Source organism: Asterias amurensis, chromosome 14, assembly GCF_032118995.1.
Source record: "Asterias amurensis chromosome 14, ASM3211899v1".
NCBI classification, from domain to species: Eukaryota; Metazoa; Echinodermata; class Asteroidea; order Forcipulatida; family Asteriidae; genus Asterias; species Asterias amurensis.
The window spans coordinates 15,175,661-15,194,005 of record NC_092661.1 but is presented as its reverse complement, the minus strand read 5'-3'; the positions used below and the strand labels follow the sequence as shown (position 1 = coordinate 15,194,005).

Below are 18,345 nucleotides of genomic sequence, written 5' to 3'. Positions count from 1 at the left end.
GCGCTCGCCGTCAAAATGTGGTCCCGAGAATGGGACTTGACGAAGTCGTTTCTTACTCTGCACATTGTTATTGGAAAATCACCCCAAATGGGGAGATGTACAAAACCAATGGGAGCATGGAAGTGCTGCCCTGTGGTAAAATATTCATTATACTCTGTGACATCACAGTAGAAGACGTTGTAAAGGCACGCGCGTCTATACGCGGCACGCACGTGGGGCGGGTAAACTCATTAGCAGGCAAGGGGGTGTCGGTGTCATAAGTCGTTTAATATTGCACTTCCCAAAATTCAAATTTTGCAAACAAAACCGACCCCAATGTATGTTACAACGTATTACTTAAATTCAAATGAACATTTAGTGCTTTCTGTTTCATAATTAATTGGTTATTAAAAAATGTATTTCAATCATCAACTAAGTACTTAACCCACAAGTGACAAATGAACTAGTCTTCTTTTTGGGTGCGTTTGATTGGTCAAAACGTATCACGTAACAATGTTACATTATTCATAAGTGAATATATTTACATACCAGGCGACTGCGACATTGTCAAGACCCTGTCCCGCATGCAGAACAGGTTTTGGAATGCAGAGCATCACAAAGCAGTAGTTTTCTGGGAATGGCACGGGATTGGGCCTAGACATGCTTGAGTCAAGTCTATGGGGGGGGGGGGTAAATGGTCGTCAAACACATTTCTTAATACAAACGACTGGGTTATTTTTCAAAATTACTTTCTTTTGCCGAGATCATCAAAATATTGTCTTTTTTTAGAAAAAAAATATTACGAACGAAAAAAGAAAGAAAGAAAGAAAAAAAACGCCTTTTAAAAAGGAAGCGGGCGGGGACGCTGAACCTGTTTTTAGTTTTATTTGCCCTAATGAGGCCATCAAGACACATTTAAACAGAGCCATTGGCCATGCTTTTTGGAAGCGGGACTTACGTTCTGAATGACGCAGCTTGCCTGAATAGCTCTAGCTGCTCGTGATTCAAAGTACGCACTCTATTGAGACCTTCTCCATAGTTACAGCATAACAAACTCAGAGGGTTACTGAAGAAGTGATCCATTAGTGAGTACTGTAAATAAACAAATAAATTTAAAAATTAATTACCGTATTTTCCTGTGGATAAGATGCTCGGCGGACAAGGCGCAGGATGCTAAAATGACCACAAAAAATTCAAACGTCAGCAGACAAGGCGCACTGCCGCACAAGGCGCATGTTTAACCGCACACAAAAGAACACCTGGCGCCACCCGGTGTCGGTACATTGACACAAAGACGTAATTTGTTGCCTTTGAGAACCTACGTCTACCGAACATCATCCAATCAGCCAATGCTGTACATTGTTAATAACATAAAGTCCGGCCCAATCAGCGGGCAGAAACCATGGTCCACACACTGTCTGAAAGTAATTTTATTTGCAACATGAACACAACGCCTCCCTGGACATCCGACGTCCCACAACGAGGATCCTTGCTGATACAGATAAATTGCAACGACAGACGAGCGTAGCGTGTGTGTGTAGTAATGTATCCGCCGGCCGGGATGTCGCTGCATGCACATTAATATGCACATGTACACTGTGGATTGCGCTGCTCAATCTCGAGATTGCACAACAGATGTTGGGGACATGTGGGCACCGTATTGAGCGATGTTCGCCGACGGGTTGCGCTACGCCCTCGCATTTGTGACAGTTAAGTTCCCAAAGCACTTATCAATCACAAAGGTCTAAAAAGAGGCAAATACAAAAATAAATTATTACCCCATCCTTTTAACCCTTTCTATACCATTGTCGAGTTTACTCGACCGCGCAATGCAAGCGCTTCCTTACCATTGTCGAGAAAACTCGACCGTGCGTTGTGAAGTCGCTCCGTCCCAATGTCGAGAAAACTTGACAGAAAAAAACATTGCCTTTGAGAGATTGTATTTAATTTGTTTGGTGCCTCTGTTGTTAGGTTTTATATAGACGGGTTGCTTGTTTACCAAGCATTACAATGGTATGTATTGTATAGGGGGTCGCCATTATGATTTTCCGAGGAAAGTACACCTCAAGATTTCACGCTTCCGTTTTTTTTCGTCAAAAATCACCATCATGTCTGCTCATTGCACGGAGGTTTTGGCTTATATGTTTGCCTATAGTGACTCTATAAAAAGACTTGGGAAGTTCTATCAAAGTATCTAGTTAACATTTGGCATCAAATCGTGGTATTTCGTCGCCAGACATGCAGTCAGATGATGACATAACCGGACTATATACCAACGGTAGCTAACTGGACCGAGCACGTCACCCGTTCAACGCCATGGGCTTGGGCGTGCATGGCGGACGGGCCTGGACCCATTGTGCTGGTCTCAGTGACGGTGGTAGCTGACCACTTTCAAAACAGATAAGACTTTTCAGCAAAATAGGTTCCGATTATGGTACAAATGAAAATAGAAGCTTATAATAAAAACGGTTATATTTTCTGAGAAATTTTTACAAACTTTTCTTGAGGAAAAATAGGTTGAATATCTTGTTGTTTTCCTTGAGACAGAAATCCCGAATAAAACTAAAAGTATTTCTTTTTCAGACAGAAATCTTGCAAACAAAATTAAGATAATATATACAAATTTGACAACGTAGGAAAGGTCATCTCATATGCTACAAATTGCATGCACAAAGTTTTTCAAAAAAATAATGTCTTCCCACAGAAAATCAAGATTGAAAACAGTACACACTGCAAATACGGTACACAACATTGTGACCTTTGTCAACAATGCGGTATCCGGTTGGGCGCTTGCAATAAACAATGTGGTATTGAAAGGGTTAAAATATGTTCAGCCTGAAGCACACTTCAGAGATCATTGTCACCACACAAGAGCGGTTGCGTGAATGACGTTTGTATGAAGTTATTGACTGTCAAACGTTTTCAAAACGAATACCCGGCCACACAGAAAAACGTTTGTACACTGCCGACGTCTGTTAGACCAAAAGCTAGACGCTTTGCGGCATCGGTGGAATGAAAGCGCGGTCATGGGGAATAAACACGTTGCAGCATTGTTGGAATAATTGGACCGTCTTGGGAATTGCAGCATTGTTCGAACGAAAATACGGTCTCAGTGTCTGAATAGCCTTGTTTGACCGCATTATTTAGTAAGGATTCTTCACACAAAGATCGTTGATTTGAACTGGACATGAAGGTATTTTTTATTTCACGCAGTGATCATCAAAAAGAAATCGTCAGCAGACACGGCGCACCAAAAGATAAGACGCATCAATGTTTTTGGGGTCTAAAAAATCAGATAAGATGCGTCTTATCTGCAGGAAAATACGGTACACCATAAGTAACAGTCAAATAAAAAAGGTAATTCCCGTTTCTTGCATAATAATGTGAATTACCACGTGTATAAGAAGTCTGTTGCGAATGGTTCAAGTCAAAATGAGTCAAGCACACCAGATTGCACGATCGAAGCAAGCAATTTTTACAGTCCAATTTAAATTAATAGGACAAATGTTGGCTGCTAGGGCTATACATTCCCCCCCCTAATTTGAGAGCTATTTCTTGAAATTAAATTAAATATTCAATAAGTCACCAACAACAGACCTGAAGTCCCTTGACAAAGTTGATCACTGAAAAATCATGGAAGAGGAAAATGTCCAGAAGAAGTTGGAAGACTTTGTGTCCGAGTTTAAAAGGATTGGATGCCGTCAAAAGAACCTGGAATAAAGTTAAAATAACATTTTCTTAACTGGGGTAAATGACATGAAAATCTGCTTAGTATAGAAAACCTTGCTTAGCAGAAATGATGTTAACAATCAAAACCCCATGATGCAGTGTACATTTCATGTGACTGGTTCCCGGCTAAAATTACGCTGAACAAGATAATAAGCTTGAAATTTTGCTTAATGTTTGAAGGAAACCAAAGCGTCGCAAAGTGGATCAAAAATCCATACCAAGTTTTACTTGGAATTGAAATTGGGCCCAGATACCAGCCTGACCGGATGTCTGTATCCTTACACATGTACCTTTGACCTCACATTCATTTCACATAGAGATTGACAGTCAATTATAAACACAACATGATGTATACAACAGTATTCACATATATGCTGCATGTAGACGGTAGAAAGTGCAAGCTGACACTACATCACTTCGGATCAATCATAACACATATGGAAAGCTTAGGCCACTACACAATTATCCGACGAAATTGTAACAAATGAAATCATTGGGCGTGTAAGACCAGGCAGTTCTATGAAATTGGACGCTGGGCCATCTTTACCCTTCCAGAAAAGACAGAGGACCAGTCTAGGGCCTTGACTGACCTTACTGATGAGTTGGCTCAAGTAAACCGTTGAGGGCTGAGCTTGGAACTTCTCAATGCTGAGAAGCGAAGACACATCCTGGGGAAGGATTCGATGAATGGCAGCTACTGATGTCGCTATGCCAAAGATGAACACAAGAGGGAGCTCAACCAAGTACTGGCTGGGTATGCAAAGAAACATGGGAGTAGAGTTTTGGACACTAGGAGCAAGTTTGAGTGCACTACATAGTTAATTAATAGTTGTCTATTTTGACTCTCAATACTTCTGCTTTCGGAATTGCTTCGAAAGATTGAGTGGGATTTGAAATCTAGTAGGGATTGTAGCAGATTTCCAATTTCTGCTTAGCAGATTTCAAATCTGCTTAGCAGATTTCAAATTTCTGCTAAGCAGATTTCCGATTTCTGCTTAGCAGATTTCCAATTTCTGCTTAGCAGATTTCAAATATGCTTAGCAGATTTTCAATTTCTGCTAAGCAGATTTCCAATTTCTGCTTAGCAGATTTCCGATTTCTGCTAAGCAGATTTCCAATTTCTGCTTAGCAGATTTCCGATTTCTGCTTAGCAGATTTCCGATTTCTGCTTAGCAGATTTCAAATATGCTAAGCAGATTTCAGATATCTGCTTAGCAGATTTCCAATTTCTGCTAAGCAGATTTCAAATCTGCTAAGCAGATTTCAGATATCTGCTTAGCAGATTTCCAATTTCTGCTAAGCAGATTTCCAATTTCTGCTTAGCAGATTTCCGATTTCTGCTTAGCAGATTTCAGATATCTGCTAAGCAGATTTTCAATTTCTGCTTAGCAGATTTCAAATCTGCTTAGCAGATTTTCGATTTCTGCTAAGCAGATTTCAAATCTGCTAAGCAGATTTCAGATTTCTGCTAAGCAGATTTCAGATTTCTGCTTAGCAGATTTCCAATTTCTGCTAAGCAGATTTCAAATTTGCTTAGCAGATTTCCGATTTTTGCTAAGCAGATTTCAAATCTGCTAAGCAGATTTCCAATTTCTGCTTAGCAGATTTCAGATATCTGCTAAGCAGATTTTCAATTTCTGCTAAGCAGATTTCAGATTTCTGCTTAGCAGATTTCCGATTTCTGCTAAGCAGATTTCCAATTTCTGCTTAGCAGATTTCCGATTTCTGCTAAGCAGATTTCAAATCTGCTAAGCAGATTTCAGATATCTGCTAAGCAGATTTCCAATTTCTGCTAAGCAGATTTCCGATTTCTGCTAAGCAGATTTCCGATTTCTGCTAAGCAGATTTCCGATTTCTGCTAAGCAGATTTCAGATATCTGCTTAGCAGATTTCCAATTTCTGCTAAGCAGATTTCCAATTTCTGCTAAGCAGATTTCCAATTTCTGCTAAGCAGATTTCCGATTTCTGCTTAGCAGATTTCAGATTTCTGCTTAGCAGATTTCCGAAAATCTGCTAAGCAGATTTCAAATCTGCTAAGCAGATTTCCAATTTCTGCTTAGCAGATTTCAAATCTGCTTAGCAGATTTTCGATTTCTGCTAAGCAGATTTCAAATCTGCTAAGCAGATTTCAGATTTCTGCTTAGCAGATTTCAGATTTCTGCTTAGCAGATTTCCAATTTCTGCTAAGCAGATTTCAAATTTGCTTAGCAGATTTCCGATTTTTGCTAAGCAGATTTGAAATCTGCTAAGCAGATTTCAAATTTCTGCTAAGCAGATTTCCAATTTCTGCTTAGCAGATTTCCGATTTCTGCTAAGCAGATTTCAAATCTGCTAAGCAGATTTCAGATATCTGCTAAGCAGATTTCCAATTTCTGCTAAGCAGATTTCCGATTTCTGCTAAGCAGATTTCCGATTTCTGCTAAGCAGATTTCCGATTTCTGCTAAGCAGATTTCAGATATCTGCTTAGCAGATTTCCAATTTCTGCTAAGCAGATTTCCAATTTCTGCTAAGCAGATTTCCAATTTCTGCTAAGCAGATTTCCGATTTCTGCTTAGCAGATTTCCGATAACTGCTAAGCAGATTTCAGATTTCTGCTTAGCAGATTTCCGATTTCTGCTAAGCAGATTTCAAATCTGCTAAGCAGATTTCAGATATCTGCTTAGCAGATTTCCAATTTCTGCTAAGCAGATTTCAAATCTGCTAAGCAGATTTCAAATCTGCTAAGCAGATTTCCAATTTCTGCTAAGCAGATATCCGATTTCTGCTTAGCAGATTTCCAATTTCAGAAATAGCTTAGAAGAACTTTGAGACAAAAACAGAATTAGGCAAAAATACAGAAGATTTTCATGCCTGTGTAGGTTGCTACGCATATTGGTAAGCAGATTTTAAGCAGGTATTTTTTGCATGAGGGTATTTTTGTTCATTGTTCTAAAACCTAGTTTGTTTATAGGAATTTTGCATAATGAGACTGTTATTTTTTAGAGGCACAGAAAGTGGCCATGCACAATTAAATGTTGCTTACCAGAATAAGATCTGCAGATTATCCTGATAATTTCTGCTCAGCAGAAAATTGTTTAGCAATATTTTAGCAGCTCTATGAAATTGACCCGGTCTCACCTGCACATCAAAATGAAATCTTGAAGAACTCTCGGATTGAAGCTCTCTAGGTCTTCGAAGAGTAAAACGATGGGTGGATGTTCATTGTAGCTCTTATTCAATAAGCAGCTAGACCGTCTTCTCTTACTACGTGGTGATTTCTTTGGGAGTTTAGGTGGAGGGGAGTCTTGCCGATGGGCTTTCCGTTTCTGCAAATTGAGTTTACACTTTTCAATTACTGTTTCAAATTATCACTTCTTAACACAGTGTTTTAAGCCAGGTTCGTACTTCCTGCGAATGATGCCACAGCTCTGTTTTTGGCTTCAATAGTTCCGCAGGAGTTGAGCGCATCTCAACTCTTTCAAAATTATTTGCTGTAAATTTGTGACATCAAAATAAATATCGATACCTATTTGCAGGAAGTATGAACTGGGCTTAAGTTGCCAAACCTAAGTTGTCTTGTTTTGTCTGTTTACAAGTTTTACACACCAGTATTACTTTTGGAAAACATGGCTTTTTGTTTTCACCATCTACTTGAGCACATTATTGGCAGAGGCATGTGACACATCAATACTATTACTATTATTACATGTGGCGACTGTCTGTCTATGTTTCCCCATGGATTGATGAAGTGCATAGCTACATGCTTGTTGCCTTAAAGTGGATGAATATAACTTTATTTGACAATTAAAATGTTTGTGATACGAAAGATACATTTATGACAATACATGCTTAAAATCTGGGCTTTTAAACACCTGGACGTACCTTTACTGTGTCTTGATACCAGGCTTTCAGAACTGGCATCGTTGCTGGAATCTTCTTAACATTCAGCTCTTCCTCATCATCGCTCAGCTGAGATTGAAAATCACAAAGAAAACAATAATTATCATCATTTAGGGTTTACCAGGTGTTGCGGTGTGAGCAGCCATTGCAAGACACACTGCGGTGAGCCCCTTCTTTTAGCGATAAGGCATAACATAAAAATATTTATCCCCAAAATAGTGTGGTAAGTCAGGATTTTATTTGTTATTTTTTCTCCCAGCATGTTTTCTAATTGTTTAAGCCGGTAGTATAACATGATAAAAAAAATAAGGCTACACACAACAAATAGTATACTTTTAAACTCTTGATGACAGCTGTTGAACCAAATTAATCCGTTTTAGGCGATCAAAAACTGACCATACATCCACATTTTCCTGTGATGGAAACACTGTACACTATGAAACCGGGCGACATGTTAATGCAATGGTGTAAACAATATAGGACCGGGTCGAGGGGGTCACAAAATGCTGGAACAATAATTAAAGGCAGTGGACACTATTGGTAATTACTCAAAATAAGTATCATTATAAAACCTTTCTTGATTACGAGTAATGGGGAGAGGTTGATGGTATATAACATTGTGAGAAACAGCTCCCTCTGAAGTGACGTAGTTTTCGAGAAAGAAGTAATTTTCCACGAATTTGATTTTGAGACCTCAAGTTTAGAATTTGAGGTCTCAAAATCAAGCATCAGAAAGCACACAACTTCGTGTGACAAGGGTGTTTTTTCTTTCATCATTATCTTGCAACTTTGACGACCGATTGAGCTCAAATTTTCACAGGTTTGTTATTTAATGCATATGTTGAGATACACAAACTGTGAAGACTAGTCTTTGACAATTACCAATAGTATCCACTGTCTTTAAAATAATATATTTTGTAACAAACTACTTTTTGAACACAAAATAAATAGCCAAATACTCTAAATATTTTATGTAGCTGTCTGCGCTGTGTAACAGTCTAGGACGAGGCCTACCATATTTTTCATCTTGTTGAACCAGACCTCAAAGAGAGTAGCCCGTGCAGAGCTGCCAACCTTAAATTGAGAAAATCAGTACTCTGAAGCCTAAAAAAAATAGTATTCTGACAGTGAAATCAGTATTTTTCTGCACGGCGCAACTCGCAAGGATGAGATTCTGAAAAAATTAAAAAGTCTGAAATTTGTTCACCACTGCAGGCCGGGAAAACCGGGACAGTTGGCAGTTATGGAATAGCGAAACTGTCTGAGGTATTTATGAATGTGGTATTATCAATTACCAATCACAGCGTGGGGAATGTTGGTCAGAATGGACTTTGGACGACTGTGTGTGTTGTGTATGTACTGCATGGACTATATATATAGTGGGCGCGACTGTGTGGTATGTGCATCGTGTTTTCCATGATTGTACGAGAACGTGTATTCTGAAATGAACGATAGCAATTCAGATCCTGATCGCAGCCAAATTAAATCTAGCAAGTATCTAGAATTGTTAAACTTACTATTTTAAAAGCTTACGTTAAAGTTTTATATGGGATTTTGCCACTTTTACATGTAAAAAGGAACAAATGTTTGACTTGTTTGGCGGGCTCGTGAGAAAGGGTTTTGACTCGCTCGCGCTATTTTCACTCGCATTTTGCTTTGACTCGCCCGACGCTATTTTCACTCGCATTTGGCGCCCAGGCAACCGCTAATTGCGAACCATATAAACACGTAAAGCTTAAAATAGTTATCAAAACTGTATTATTTTATTTCAAAATCTTCAAAACTTATATTTTTTATTGTCAATTTAAATATTGGAAGTGAAATGTTCAGAACTCAATTTGCCAAAGTCAGAGATTTAAAAAAAGTGGGAACTGAAGAAAAAAAAAAGTCCAAAGTCGGAAAGTCCGAATTCGGCCAAAAGGCGGAAGAATCTCATCCCTGAACTCGACTACCTGACTACCCCTTTTAAAAGCCATACTCTGCAATCTGGAGTGTTATTATAATCATAATTATAATAGTTTAATCTTTATTTTTATGAATTTGATCTGAAAAATTATTTTAAAAAAATAAGTTTTTTTTTTTCCCTTGGGGGGGGGGGGGCACAATCTTGTTTGATTTCCGTACAAAATACAGAAAAATCAGACTAGTTGGAAGTTCTACCCGTGTATTCACCATTGTGAAACGCAGCGCAGTATAGTAGAAGTCAGGGAGGCGACTACATGTATGTACAATGTATACTTGGTGCATCTATCTCCGTATGTACATGTACACTGTACAAAGTACATTGTAGAGCCTGCGCAATCTTCTGACTGCATGTTTGATAAATGGTGCAACATTGTGCACTCCATGCCCAAACTTCCATGCGCGCCAGCGTCAGACAAGTCAGTAAAACAATGAGAAAAGGTCAGAAATATTTTCAAAAGTAAAAACTTATTCTTCCCAGAAAACCAAAGTTTAATCCAGGGTCGGCCGTTTTTTTGGGGGGTATATTTGTAACTGGGTTCTTTTATGCCTTACACAGCTTAGTTTTACATCACACCCAAACGTAAAATCATCAACATTTTTTTCTCACAAACAAACAAAAAAATCAATGCTTAACAACCAGCCTGAATGAAATCAGCACCTAGATGCTCACCTCTGTAAACAGTTAAAACAATGACATTTCTGACGAAATTTGTTCAAAAATTATGAAAGTTTTCCTTCACGTAGAGTCAATAACGGTATCAAAAGAAAAAGCAAATCGCCATCTTTAAATTAGATTCGGTTATTTTTATGAATGAACCGATTGACATTCTCTAAAACTAATATCAATCCGCCCTACGAATGACCACAAACAAACAGCGCCCTCTATCTAACGGCAAAAAAAAAAATAATAATAATTTTAAAAAAATAGCGCCCTCTAACGGCTGGAAAAAACATACAAATATCCGGTTAATTTAGAATAGTTTGCCAGCGGTTAACCAAATACCAAACTTCACTATTCGCCCGGCACTATAAACAGATATTACCCAATCGGTGTGGGAGCTCCATTTTCTAAACTACTTTGTTTCATCATGGAGTGTAGACCAAAAAGCATTATCCCACAAATCACGTCAGAAGGGTAGCAAGTTTTTGGATCGATAATCACAAAAAATTCACAGTAAACAGTAGACAAACACACTACAAACAGGTTTTTTAAAATCGGATTCCTGTTAAAACTTTTTGCTCAAGTACCTGCTTAAAACCATTTAGAATACTTGCATAAAAAATTCTTAAGAATGATGCAAGTGCTTACAATATCATCGGTACCCATTAGTTGGGAGACTAGGTTCGACATCAATGCTCTGATGTTGTTGCAATCACGGGATAAAAGACTAGCAACATGAGGGGTCACTTGATCCTTGAGCAGGTTGGTGACACTTGTGAATGTTGCACTGTGGTCCGGCACATTAACACCTAGAACGTGGGAAAAGTAGAGAAGGATTATTAGTATCAATTTAGTTAGGGCCTTGTCGCACGAGGTAACTTTGACAGGTTACTTGGAGGCAACCAACTGCAGTGCATAATTATAATAATAAAGGAACACTTAAAGCGCCTTATGCACAGCCTTAAAGCGCCTTATGCACAGCCTCAAAGCGCTGTACATATAGAGATTAAACAGATAAAACTCAATGTCAGGACCCTTTTGGTAGTACCCCATGAGTAATTTTTCCAATAATGTCGAACAATCCACAAGAAAAAATGGTGAACATTGAAATGACACTGTCTTTTTCTTTTTGGAGATTGCCTGGAACTGATTGCCTGTAAATTGTCTCCTGTGACATGGCTTGACAGTCGCAGATTGGTTTTTGTCAACCGATACTGATTTATTGGCAAAATTATACGGGAAGATACAGTAAAAGTCACTTTAGTGAAAGTTTCAGCTTATAATTTAATAAAGCGGCATATGCTTTACACAGTCCTTCATGCTTATTTTTTTCCGTTTGGAATTTTAATTTATTAAATTTTCAACAGATGCAAATTTTATTTTCTAAGATGTTTCCATTTTAATTGTTTACTTTACATAATATTTTATTATAGGCTATATGAATATTTTTACTTGTGTATTATCCTTTCCTGTAATTGGCAACCCGTCCGCTGATGGTTTGGTCATTAAATATATATAACTTCTGTACCTAAGTATTTATAAGGTGGCAGAGGGTACCAACTGCATCTCTTGATGCACATTCACGACCGGACACCATCCATAAGAAATCAGAGAGCCTGATCTCATCCAACAGTGGCCCAAATTCCATTGCAATTGAGCACAGCAGGGGCCAAATTTCATGGTTCCGTTTACGCGTAATTAAAGAGTTGGCGCAAAAGGCAGCAGACAATTTTGGGCTTATGCTAAGCGGATTTTATGGGTTAGCAGGGAATGCTTGTGCGTGTGCGTACTTCACACTACTGGGCATTCTCCGCTTACACAGCTAGCGAAGAATTTTGGCACCTTCACAATAGGCGAATGGTGACTGTAAGCGCATAGTTCGAGAGTAAGCAGAGCCATGAAATTGGGCCATGGCATGGTGGCTCCAGTTTACAACTCTCATTCCACCATTTGAGGCAATTATCAGCAGGTGTGTGTCTCAAGATGCCACTGTGCCATATTGAGGTGTGGACTGGGGGTTATTAAGAAAAATAATAATAGTGCCTTCTTATATAGCGCACATATCCATCACTCAGTGTCGCTCAAGGCGCTTCAACAGACAGTATTTCCTGCAAGGTATGTGGGACTATGTTTGAATTAGAAGACAAACTCCTTTTTGCATAGAGCACCATGTAATGTTTTACAAGGTGCTGTGCTGCAATATGCAGCCAATCAAACCAGACACCCCAGGGCAATCCCCTTCTCTTAACGATAAGTGCACGCTGTTCTTTTACGTGCGTCACACAACACACGGGACCAGTGGTTTTATGTCTCATCCGAAGGACAAAGCATCAGGGTTAAGTGTCTTGCTTTTAAAACAGGTGTGAAGACTGGGACTCAAACCCACACTCCACTGATTAAAGTCAAGTACTCTTAACCACTAGCACATGACACAACAGGTTGTCTGGAGAAACACATTGACAGTAGGAGGGTTTAAAAAAAAAAAGAGTCATAAAAAACATTCATTCTCAAAATGCTGGAAAGCCTTACCAGCAACAAAGGCCGCTGTAGGTACCTCCTGGATGACCCGCCGCGGTCGCTGCTGCTGCGGTAACGCATCATCGCTAGAATATCCAAAATGCGCGTTCTTGATGAACTGGATCAAGTCTGTGAAAATCTGCACATTGACTTCTGACTGCAACTTCTGCAAGGAGAAAATTAGATAACTATTTTATTCAGATATAAGCACAAAACAATAGGCTTTAATGAAATGTAAAATTAAGAATGGTGTGTTGACAAACACAAATGCCCTGCTGAGTTTAATCTCATTCACAAGTTATTTCTAGGACAACATTTCTTTTGTTTTAGCCATAATGATCTTCAATATTCAACTGAGGAGGTCCAAAACAATAGGATTCTGGGGGATCCCTAGACCAATCCACAAATCAAGTTTGGATTTTATGTGCAAAGGACAGCTTAAGCGGATAAAGGGCTATTGTTTTAGGGGGACTGTCTTGAACGAAAAATGTTTGGATTGAAAGCGTGCGTTGTGTGTTGTCTGTTGTGTCATCGCAATGTGGAAAATGGTGCTAAAAATATAGCGAAAAAATTAAACGTCCGTAATAAGTATATAAAACAAGACGGCAAAAAAACCCCATACACACACACAATTTGCACTTCTTTATTTTTTTCATAAATTTAATCTCACACAATTAGCTTCCAGGGGTATTTGGTACTACCCCCTAATGGTACAAAAGATCAACAACTATTGTTTTAGGGGGACTGTCTTGAACGAAAATGTTTGGATTAAAAGCTTGCGTTGTGTGTTGTGTCATCGCGATGTGGAAAATGGTACTTTATAGCGAAAACATTAAATGTCCGTAATAAGTATATAATACAAGACGGGGAAAAAAACATATATAAACACACACAATTTGTATTTCTGTATTTTGTTCCCGTAAATTTAATCACACACCATTAGCTTCCAGGAGTAGTTGGTACTACCCCCTAATGGTACAGAAGATCAACAACTACTCCCTTAACAATAGAGAGATCCAGCCAGCCAGCCAGAAGAAGAAACCTCATGCCCAAACTTGGCAGCAACTGTCCTAGCTTCTATCATCAAGAGCACTACCATGGATTATCACTATTTAATTGCTTCTTTTGTCCAGCTCAACAATAAAATTCAAGAGCCAGGGGTTCTCTGGACTTCTTAATCCCTACTCGATTTAGCAACCAGGCTTGAAAAAAGGGTTTCTAAAAGGATGTCTGCCTTATCTGCTAAGCAAACTTAGGTTGAGCATGGTGGAGAGACAGATAAACTCATCTGCTAAGCAAGTTTGGGTAGAGGGACAGATAAACTCATCTGCTAAGCAAGCTTAGGTTGTTGGGAGACAGATAAACTTATCTGCTAAGCAAGTTTGGGTTGGGAGACACCAAACTGTACAAAAGATCAACAACTAATCCCTTAATAGACCGATCTAGTGAGCCAGAAAAACCACACTGCCAATCTCAATCTGGGAAGCAACTGTGGTAGCTTCTATTGTTTAGCACTACCATGGATTAGCACTATTTAATTGCTTCGTTTGTTGAGCTCAACTAAAAACACAAGAGCCATAGCTTCTCCAGACCTCTTAATCCCTACTCCTAGGGAAAGGTTTGAACTTCTCTTCACTTTAGAATACCAAGTAAAAACCGAGTGAGCAACCAGGCTTGAAAAAAAGGTTTTTAAAAGGATGTCACGCCTAAGCAAGCTTGGTTTGGGGACAGTAAAACCATGGAGCATCTTCCCAGCAACCTTGATTGTGAGACAGGTGAGCTCATCTGCTTATCAAGCTTCAGTTGAGAAACAAATAACAAATCTGCTAAGCAATCTTGGGTAGCAGATCTTGGGTATTTGTAATTTGTTAACTCAACTGCTTAGCAAGCTGTGGATGAAAGACAGATAACTTATAAATCTGCTGAGCAAGCTTACGAGACAGGTAAAGTTATCTGCTAAGTAAGCTTTGGTTGGAAGACAGGTAAAGACATCTGCTAAGCAAACTTTGGTTGATAGACAGATTAACTGCTAAGCAAGTTTGGATGGAGAGACCGATGAACTTATCTGCTAAGCAAATTTGGGTTGGGAGACAGGTAAACTCATCTGCTAAGCATGCTTTGGTTGAGAGATATACCGTTATCTGCTAAACAAAGTTGGGAAGGGGGCAGATAAACTCATCTGCTAAGCAGGTACTATCTACTACCCTAGTGGTACAAAAGATCTTCCTCAACATCAAATCCCTTAACAATAGAGAGAGTCAGCCAGCCTGCAAGAAGAAGAAACCACATGCCCAATCTCCCCAGCCACTGTGGTAGCTTCTATTGTCAAGAGCACTACTGAGGATTAGTGCTTTAACGGATTTGCTTGCTTTTATTTATTCTTTGCTCTTTGTTTATTTTGTGTACAGCGCTGTGGTACTTTCCCCTGTTAGTTAGAGCGCTTTATTAACACCTTGTATTATTTATTATTATTATTATTATTATTATAGGAAACAGACAATTGCAGATAATTGCGGACAATTGAACTAGTCTCTTACCTCACGTTAAAGCATGGTAAAAATGTTTTTTTTCTCAGAAACATTCCAAGCCAAAATTCTGAAAAAACCTGAGGTCAAACAAACTTGCCCAACAAAAGACTTGTGAAGTCATCAGCGGCTTTTGCATATGGAAAATAGAGCCCTCGATCGGCAAAAGCTAAAAAACTGTGCACAAACCCTCTTGGGAAATTATGCCCATGATGTCAAAGGGGTCATTGCATATCATTATCATAGAAAAGCAGTTTTTGACTCCCGGCTGAGAGGTGCATTTTTGACTTAAATTATTTGTTACTAAATACAAATGTTAAGCATAAAAAGGTTATAACCCGGTATCTACGATGTACATTTGGCCCCAAAAAGAAATAGTTAAAATAGTAAGATTATCCTGTAGCCCCTCTTTAAGCTCAACTATAAAACAGATAAAGTCATCAGCTAAGCAAGTTTGGGGGGGGGGAACTCATCTGCTAAGCAAGCTTGGGTTGGGAGGTAAGTTAACTTAACAGCTAGATAGCAATCTGTGGTTGAGAGACAGATGAACTCATCTGCTGAGTAAGCTTGGGTTTGGAGACAGGTAAACTCATCTGCTAAACAAGCTTGGGTTCGGAGACAGATAAACTCATCTGCTTAACAAGCTTGGTTGAGAGAAAGACAGACTTATCTGCTAGGCAAGCTTGTGTTGGTTGACTGGTAAACTCAACTGCTGAGCAAGTTTTGGTTGGGGCAGGTTTACTCATCTGCTTAGTAAGCATAAAGAGAGAGATAAACACATCTGCTAAGCAAGTTTTGGTTTTTAGCAAGTTTGGGTTTGGAGACAGGTAACATCTGCTTAACAAACTTGGTTGAGAGAAAGACACACTTATCTGCTAAGCAAGCTTGGGTTGGTTGACTGGTAAACTCAACTGCTAAGCAAGCTTTGGTTGGGGACAGGTTGACTCATCTGCTTAGAAAGAATTGGTTAAGAGACAGAGAAACTTGTGTGCTAAGCAACTTTGAGTAGAGGACAGGTTTACTCAAACTGCTCAGCAAGCTTTGGTTGGGAGACAGGTAAACTCGTCTGCTAAGCAAGTGGTACAAAATGTATTTGTCATCACCTAATCCCTTAACAATACAGAGATCCAGCAAGCCAGCAGGGAGAAGAAACCACATGCAAAATCTCCGCAGCCAACTGTGGTAGCTTCTATTGTCAAGAGCACTACCAAGGATTATTACTATTCAATTTCTGCTTTTGTTAAGCTCAACTATAATACAGATAAACTCATCTGCTAAGCAATTTTGGGTAGGGGCCAGGTTAACTCATCCGCTAAGCAAGCTTGGGTTTGGAGACAGGTTTAATCATCTGCTTAACAAGCTTGGTTGAGAGGTAGACAAACTTATCTGCTAAGCAAGCCTGGGTTGGTCATAAGGGTAAACTCAACTGCTAAGCAAGTTTTGGTTGAGAGAAAGACAGACTTATCTGCTAAGCAAGCATCTGAAGGGGGACAGGTTAACGTATCTGCTAAGCAAGCTTGGGTTGGAAGACAGTTTAACTCATCTGCTAAGCAAGCTTTTGTTTAGAGACAGATAAACTCATCCCTTAGCCAAAGTTCTACCAAGTGGTACAAAAGATCTTTGTCAACAACTAATCCCTTAGAGATGCAGCTGAGCCAGCCAGGAGAACAAACCACATGCCCAATCTCCCCAGCCACGGTGGTAGCTTCTATTGTCAAGAACACAACCACGATTAGCACCATTCAATTGCTACTTTTGTAAAGCTCAACTATAAAACAGCTTTACTCATCTGCTAAGCAAGTGGTACAAAGCAGACCAAACCACATACCTAATCGCAACAGCCAACTGTGATAGATTATATTGTCAAGAGCACCACCACTGATCAGCCCCATTCAATTGCTTCTTTTGTTAAAGGGGGGCTACAGGATGTTCTGTGTTACATTTTTCTAGTAAATGGAGTCCATAGGAAACAGACCAGAAATTGAACGAGTCTCTTTAAACCTATCGTTAAAGCATGGTAAAAATGTGTTTTTCTCAGATACACTACAAGCCAAAATTCTGAAAAACCTGAGCTCCATGAACAAACCCACGCAACAAAGTAATTGTGAAGTCATGGGCGGCTATTTGAAAATGGAAAACAGCGCCCCCAATTGGCCAAAGCTGGAGAACTGTGCACAAACTGCCTTGGGAAATTGTGCCATTAACGTCAAGAGGGTCACTGCATATCGTTATCATAGATTAGCAGTTTTTGACTCCCGGCTGAAAAAGCCCCAAGAAGAGGTGCATTCTTGACTTAAATTATTTATTAATAAATGCAACCGCTATCTATGATGTTATTTGGCCACCAAAAGTAATAGTTAAAATAGTGAGATTAACTTGTAGCCCCTCTTTAAGCTCAACTGTAAAACAGATAAAGTCATCAGCTTAGCAAGTTTGGGTGGAGGAGGAAAACTAATCTGCTAAGCAAGCTTGGGTTGGGAGGCAAGTTAACTTAACAGCTAGAAAGCAATCTTTGGTTGGGAGACAGATGAACTCATCTACTGAACAAGTTTTAATTCAGAGACAGATAAACTTATCTGCTAAGCATGCTTTGGATGAGAGACAGGAAAACATATCTGCTAAGAAAGCTTCGGTTTAGAGAAAGATTAAGTAATCTGCTTAGCAAATTGTGTAGGGGACAGGTTAACTCATCTGCTAAGCAAGCTTCGGTTTTAAGACCGACAAACTTGTCTGCTAAGCAAGTTTGGGTACGGAGGCGGATAAACTTGTCCGCTTAGCAAGCTTGGGTTGGGAGACATGTAAACTCATCTGCTAAGCAAGCTTGTGTGTGGGGACCGGTAAATGTATCTGCTTAGAAAGCTTGGGTTAGGAAACAGCCCTTATCTGCTAAGCAACTTTTGGTGGAGAGACAGATAAACTCATCTCCTAAGCAAGTAGTACAAAATATATTTGTCAGCAACTAATCCCTTAACAATAGAGAGATCCAGCCAGCCAGCCAGGAGAAACCACATGCCTAATCACAACAGTCTACTATGGTAGCTTCTATTGTCAAGAGCACTACCAAGGATTACAACTATTCAAATACTGCT

The 18,345-nt window shown here is 39.3% G+C and overlaps 1 protein-coding gene across 1 annotated transcript in view; it reads right to left on the bottom strand.

Annotated features, from left to right (window-relative positions):
• LOC139947484 (origin recognition complex subunit 3-like) overlaps positions 1–18,345 on the bottom strand; it is an 81,054-nt gene that overhangs the window by 12,570 nt on the left and 50,139 nt on the right. Inside the window, exons 3-9 of the mRNA XM_071945410.1 lie at positions 12,744–12,897; positions 10,863–11,023; positions 7,571–7,657; positions 6,827–7,014; positions 4,299–4,458; positions 3,577–3,690; positions 938–1,071 (exon numbers count right to left, since the gene is read on the bottom strand). Of these exons, the coding sequence (XP_071801511.1) occupies positions 938–1,071; positions 3,577–3,690; positions 4,299–4,458; positions 6,827–7,014; positions 7,571–7,657; positions 10,863–11,023; positions 12,744–12,897 (998 nt within the window). The remainder of the gene's footprint in view (positions 1–937; positions 1,072–3,576; positions 3,691–4,298; positions 4,459–6,826; positions 7,015–7,570; positions 7,658–10,862; positions 11,024–12,743; positions 12,898–18,345) is intronic.